At 31.7% G+C, this 7,450-nt stretch overlaps 1 protein-coding gene across 1 annotated transcript in view; it reads right to left on the minus strand.

Annotated features, from left to right (window-relative positions):
• Window positions 1-1,210: 1,210 nt before the first annotated feature.
• Window positions 1,211-7,450, minus strand: part of LOC100165915 (xaa-Pro aminopeptidase 2) — an 18,782-nt gene continuing 12,542 nt past the window's right edge. The window contains exons 2-9 of the mRNA XM_029490775.1: window positions 6,735-6,864; window positions 6,186-6,270; window positions 4,789-4,965; window positions 4,390-4,615; window positions 2,989-3,250; window positions 2,599-2,719; window positions 1,938-2,084; window positions 1,211-1,533 (exon numbers count right to left, since the gene is read on the minus strand). Of these exons, the coding sequence (XP_029346635.1) occupies window positions 1,255-1,533; window positions 1,938-2,084; window positions 2,599-2,719; window positions 2,989-3,250; window positions 4,390-4,615; window positions 4,789-4,965; window positions 6,186-6,270; window positions 6,735-6,864 (1,427 nt within the window). The 3' untranslated portion in view covers window positions 1,211-1,254. The remainder of the gene's footprint in view (window positions 1,534-1,937; window positions 2,085-2,598; window positions 2,720-2,988; window positions 3,251-4,389; window positions 4,616-4,788; window positions 4,966-6,185; window positions 6,271-6,734; window positions 6,865-7,450) is intronic.

Raw genomic sequence — 7,450 nt, forward strand, 5'->3', positions numbered from 1 at the left:
TAAGTTACAGTCGTTAAATTTGAATATTTTTCGTTCCCGTAGTCCTTACTTATGTAGTTATGTTCCATACTAAATATTAGGTAATATACGATAACTATGCACAACCAAGTCAACCAACACGTGGTGTTTTATATGATTATTATTATTTGTTTAAATTTTCATTGCGTTAATATAAATATTAACAAGTAGCAGCTATACATTTAATATTGAGGTATTTAATAACCATATCCTGCACGTTCGGAAATAATTTAGAAAATACATTCAATTTTAAAAGGCGGAATTGCAGAGGCAATTAATTAATAATATGTTATTTTGATAGCTTTTTTTCAGGATGATTATCTACATTTATTTTCTATATTTCAAAAATATCCTACGACTATAATATGAGCCGATTATATAGGACATCTGAACATCGTGGTAACCGATATTTCCGATTTGGGTGGGTCCTAAACGTCTTATATTTGTAGACGTTTCGGTAAAGTGTGTGTGCCGTATCAAAATTCAAAACCATCGTCAATTATAACTGTCGGTGCCCTTTACTATATACGAGATGCGGTGACGCCAACAATATAAAAATCGTTTTACTACCAACATGGCATTTAGAATGTTTAGTTGACCTACATTTTTATAAAATAAATTATGATAAATTTACCATATAAAACGTTTTTTATTCTCGTTAAAAAACTCTAAAGCTCTATTCTTTACTCGACATATACTAGGGCGCAGTGTGGTACAAAATGTATTTCTAATATCAACAATAAGACAAATAATACAAACGTAAATCTCTCATAATGTTGTTCATAGAAAACAAATATTGCAAATACGCGACTATTCATGACATACGTTTGTAATTTAAGCGTTATATATAAAAATGAAACACCACTTTCGATTATTATATACTTATCTGCAATCTACAGTCATCAAATTACGTCAATTTAAATACATATTATATAGACGACGTACCATTTTATATTGTTGTTCTTAGAACCCCCACCTCGAGTACAAATAAATATATATGAGTTGAGTCTGTATTATGTATTAATATGAGAGTATGAGACACTTAACTTTTCACTTTCCATATTAGGACCTGCGTTTGCACAGTGAGTAATAAAAACTTAATATAAAGTACCTAACGCTTAACTCGCATCGTTATAATTGTTTTGTGTACATTATACCCAAATTTATTATACATTGTCGATTAGCCCTATATTTAGATTCAATAGGACTAACCTTATTGTACCTATAATAGTTTGATCACATTTTAAATTGGCAACGGGTGTTTAACAAAAGTATAATATCGCTTATTATGTTGGACTTACCCCAATAATGTGCACCGCTGTCAATTACCAATGTGCTAAGGTGATCAAGTTTCAAGCTGCTCGATATTGAAGGTGTATAATGAGGTATAGCCCCGTTGGGCCCGTACCCTACAATGGATCTGAAACTCGCGCCTCGACTGAGGGTTTGTTCGTCTCTGTACTTGTCCACCATATTGGCCACTGCAAGTTCGGTGAGTTGCTGTCCGTTTTTAAACTAGGAACAAAATATAAATTTGAGAAAGTTACGAAAGTAAGTATTTTTAGGCATACCTATAGTAAATATTGAATGGGAAATATTAGCTTCTACAAACAAACGCATTTTTTAACTACCCTTTCGAAACTATACCGCCGTTTTGGCGACGAAACTTAGTTGTCACATATGTTTGTGGGTTAGACATATTTACCGTATTTGGTATATTATTTGTGTAGCTATGTAGGTATCAACAATAATTATTAGAATTTATACTAATCAAACCAAAATAACCTCGAAATGTTTACAAGCAGCTTAGCATCGGGTTAAAATATTCACTATAGGTAGTTAGTACTATTATAATCGTTAAAATTGAACAGGATATAGTAATTAAGTGAATTTTTATTTTATTATTTTATATTAGGTACCTGTTCGCTAAGCTTGGCCAATATATTACACATAGCCGCCGAATCTCTAATGTGCGAGAGTCGCATTCCTTCCTTTTCAACGGAATTCTTTTCTGCCATCATGTACATGATTGGCGAAGGAGCTTGCTTTCTCTTTTCGGTATTGATCTACGATAAACAAATAAGCAAATTGAACCTCATCAAAATTAAATGGCTTAATTATATTTCCATCACACGCTGCACAGTTGAAAGTTTAAACACAATATTAATTATTCATAATACCTACAAAGAAATTACATTTACATTTTATATCGCCGCAGTCAGTCTAAAGTCATGATTGACGAGGGCAAAGCTATAATACAAATTACAATAGTATAATATGTTAGTGGTTAAAGATGATTTATAAATTATAGCGGTATGATGCATATATTGTTCATTAATTTTATTATCACGATCTACTTTCGAATAAAACTTTTCCATTAAGCAGATTAATCATATTATATACATTTACATTAATTGCAGTGAAGATTTCGACGAAGTCTTAACAGTAGGTACATTAATTTTAAGCCCGAGAAAATTTTAACAGAAACAATCATAAAATAATAAGTATATACGTCATCACTCATCATAAAATAATAATATTCGTATGAACGATAATGCCATCATAACTTCGAAAACTCACCAAAATGTAAATGCATCTGCTAGCCCCGTTGTTGAACTCCGTGGCAGACGGTATTAGCACTTTTTGCCAAATTTGCGATAGCGTCCTCAGGTCAATCCATATGGCTTCGTAATCGTGGAGCCTACAGTGTGATATATGTATATATAATTGATTACATATTATAACTGTATTATTCTGAATATACATTTTACATTTATATCTTGGCGGTATTCGAATACATAATTTTATAATATGTGCAGGGATGTGAGGTCAACAGCAATAAGTACACGCAACACACTTTCACACTATGTTGTTTATAGTTATTACTCATTATTATAATTTGTATAGCATGACGATATACTATATTATTATTTATTAGTTGTAATTTATAACTACTACATTAAGTCTAACCTGGCGCAATGGGCTGAAATACAGTTGTCCGTGTGCAGATGTCTCCGAATGTCCGGACTGAGCTTCACGGAATCGGTGTACAGGTGTAGTTGATCCTTGCTGACGATGACGTACGACTTTAAGAAAGGACCATAAGGTATGTCGTGGCCGCGAATGTTCAGCAGCCACGCAATTTCGTCCAGAGCCGTCACAATCATCGCGTCGCACCCAAGGGCTTTGATTTTATCGCGGGTCGCGTCCAATTTGTCTTCCCATCTCTTACCTGTTTTAATTTCATATAATATCATATAATATATATTTTACTAAACGGATTTATCATATATATATATTATTTAGTGGCGTGTTTATGTGGACTGTGATCAGTCTGTAGATGAGTCATGTGTAGTTTGAATTTGATCTCCCTTAAGTCACGAACAGGTATATAATTCAAAATATCAAATTAATTATTATAATATTATACAATTTTTGTTTTATACTTAATTTAAGTAGGTATACTTAAATAATAAATATGATATATTATAACGTATCTGGAATAATTGTTTACCAATATTATGCACCAAGTCTATCTATATTATAATCATTAAAAAACTACTTACTAAAGAAATAATTATTTTTTCTTTGAGTTTATAAAACAAAACTACGTTTACCTATTTGTATTGTTTATAGTTACAGAAGGTACTGCTTAGGCGCAATTTGGAGGGACTTGGAGGGGTCAATGAAGCAATCAAAATCACCCAACGTTAACTAACTTTAAATTTGCCAAAACAATAAGTAAGTTGTCGTAAAATTCGCATGGTGAATTTTATATTGTTATAGAGTTATTGACATATCCATGAGCGTACGAGAGTGGTACTACCAGCATTGAATTTCATTCCCAAAAATTTTGTAAGCAACTAACACAAAGATTCCGGTCGGCTAAGACGAGATTAGAAATTGCCTAAATGTTTCCCCTTAAATAATAGCCGTAGCGAGGCCTATTAATTTACCTACAGTTAAAAAATTAGAATAAATTACATAAATCAATAAATACTGTGAGTAAAAGTCAGTAATCTGAAGTATAAAATTTATTGAACAGTATGAAGACTATTAGAATTAGTTGACACTGAAATCAACTTTGAACAGTGCTGCAGCTGGATTATCCCTGCAGGCTACATATTAAACTTATTATTAAACAAACTTGGCTATACAGGACACATGTTTATTACGCATGATCATGAGTTGGTATATTGGTGCAGGTTACCTATATTTATATACTCATATCATATCACATATGAGTCATATCTACATGATGTGTTGATGTGCGTGATGTGCATATGATGTATAGGTATCAGGTAATCTAGGTAGGTAATAGGTATGCACCTTTATCGGATATACGTAACTAACGAAATCGAGTATGCTGACCTGCGTATTCCAGCGGCCAGACGTAAGCTTCACGCGTCGGATTATCGGGCCGGTTGTCAATCCATATCATATCGATTATGTTGTTGTTGATGGGCACTAGGCTAATGGACTCGTTTGCCAGCGCGTGAAACAAGAACTCCCAGTCACCATTCGAGATGAGCTTAAGATCAGCGCCCACCCTGGAATTAGGCTTGAACTCATCCAACAACCATTCATCCAGCCTTTTCTGCAAATATATATTATATACATTTATTTAGTAGTAAATTACATAGGTACTTAAATACTTAATTAAGTTATGTGCAAGCAAACGATAACCGCCATCACACTAGTGATGTGCCAACTGCCAGCATGCAGTTATTGAAAAAACGGATCTTATACATCTGCAAAATATATGCCTACCGATTCTCCGTGGACCAACAGCTGCCAGTCGCAAGACAGCTCTTCGTCCGCCTGTTTGTGGTACATCCACACAGTCCAGAAAACCGCTTTGGTCTGTGTTACTACGGCCACTCCGCCAGTGCCACTGAATCCCGACAGGTATTTCAGCCTTTTGTCGTGGTCCGCCACTTCTTCGTTCTACACACGCAGAAGTATTTATTAAACTACGCATTATAAACTGTAATATTACGATTCGTGTACAACAAATTTTACTTAAACGTATTTTACAATAGGTCAGGGTCTGTATAGAGACGGATTATTGTCATAATCAGTTTCAAAAAACCGCATGTCGATCGGAATATTTTCAAAGAAACTACGTATTACATACCTAAATGGCAAAAATATAAGTATTGCCCCCTGTTATTTTTTATTTCACCATGCATTCGGGTAAAAAAAATTGAGTGATTCTGATTTCAAAGGTGCATTACACATTACGGTAATCTGAGCATATATGTCAGTAATGGCTTTTCAATTTCTTTCTAATAATTTTAATAAAACAATTCCGATACATTATAAACAACTTTTGATTACATAATATAGTGAAATTTAAAATGTTTTTAAATAATGAAAAATATAATTTATTGATTTTGTAAAAGTTTTTCGATTTTCGTAATATTTTTATAGTATTTAATAAACTTGATAAACTAAAGCTAATAACTAAAGCTTGATAAACTATTAAAATACATTAAAAGACTGTTGAAAGAGGATCGTTCTCCAGTTACTTTTTTGTTCATTTAGATCAATTAGACCAATGAGCGGAAGGAAAAAATATTTTCTTCCAGTAGTCCAATTTCTATTTCGGATTTTCAACTTTTTTTTAGTAACACTTATTATAAAATTTTAAAGAAAATTTTAAATAAATAAATTTGGTACTATATACTGTCTATACTATTTGAACAGTACAAAAAATCAAAAATCCATTTCCTACATAACATAGAAAATAAAATTAGAAATTCAAATATGTTTTCAAAATTTAAATCGGGCTTTTGGTACTGACTACTGGGTGAATTTTTCTTCCGCTTTTCGAGACTTTCATGTTGAAACTTTTTTGTTCTCAAAATATAGTTACGTGTGAGTATGTACGTTACTAATTTCCAAGAATCTAAGCTGTAGTTTAAAGCGTTAAGGGAACTCACGCTGACTAATGATCAGTCACACATCACATCACTCACGATGGATATAATCATATAGAATATATTGCCTAAAACCGACTCCTAAAAATGGTTCGCTTTAAATAGCCTTAAATAGTTAAATAACTTTGTTGTTGTAATTTTATAAAATCTTATAAATGGGCATAGGGCATGTGTATTGTGTATTGTGCATCTATATTGCAAAATCTAAAATAAATAATTAATTACTTGATGTTCGTCCGTATCTGGAACGATATACGCATCGATTGGAGGTCCATGGTGTGCATTTCTTTTTTTCATTTCATTTCTCAACCTTTAACACGTTTATTTCAACAGTTATAGCAATATTATAGGTACATAGTCCCTATAGGCTATAATAACATTTATTATTTATAAGTAGGTAAGTAATATGAATATATCTATAGGTGCGTAGACGTGTAGACGTGTAGTATATTATAATATGTATAATAAAATAGGTACTCAATGTATAGTGTAATACTAAAATTACTAATTCATTACACATAGGTAAAAAAAATATTAAATGTCTACATTAATAATAATTAGTTATAAGTAGGTACTTAGAAGATTTAATTTTAAAAATGATTTACCTACCATTTAAAGTTTTTAATAAATAAAATAAAGTTTAAATTAATGCATTTTTATTGATGCATATTTGCGTTTTTTTTGTGAGCATAAACATCCGCTCTCTAGTTATAAATGTATAACATAAAACATCGTATCTCATTAAATAAATTATTTTTAATATTTGTATTTTACTCATGAAGGATAGCAGACGTGTTGACTCGATTAATGGGCTGCGGTACGTTTTCCATTGGTGGACATAATTTTCTACCCACTGATTTTTCATTTGAATCTCCATTTTGGCTGTATGCTGTTGTCCAGAAGCCTAAAACGTAAAATGAGACGTAACTTTATATACTACCTATGTAATATTATTCCTAGAGCTTAGTATTGAAATAGGATCCTAATCTCAATAATGTCATTAATTGTCATAAGTCCATAAAACATAAATTGTTTAATGTTTAAACAATTGTTAAATATTAATTGTTATAAAATAAATCTATAATTATTATAAAAATAGCGTAATAAATAACAATTTTTAAGCACCTATAAATATTTTAAATGAAATTAATTAGGTTTACTTTGTTTTTAACCAATCAAATATAAACTGGTAATTTAAAAAGATTATCATTTATTTTGTAGAATTGGATTGATTCGAAATATATAGGTGACAATGAGTTCCATATCTACCCATCTTATATTATAGTTACATGATAGTATAATATGGTAGGTATATATATTATATAGGTTCAGTTTATATATGTATTTATACTCAGTGGCGGCGCGAACTTTTTCGACAGTGAATCAAGAAAATGTTAGTTGCAGCACACACGGACCCACCTATTTAATTTGCGCAGAGCCGTGGGGGGCTATGCCCCCCCCACACCCCCCTATTATTATTCTATATCAAA

This window comes from Acyrthosiphon pisum, chromosome A2 (genome assembly GCF_005508785.2).
Source record: "Acyrthosiphon pisum isolate AL4f chromosome A2, pea_aphid_22Mar2018_4r6ur, whole genome shotgun sequence".
In the NCBI taxonomy this organism is placed as follows: Eukaryota; Metazoa; Arthropoda; class Insecta; order Hemiptera; family Aphididae; genus Acyrthosiphon; species Acyrthosiphon pisum.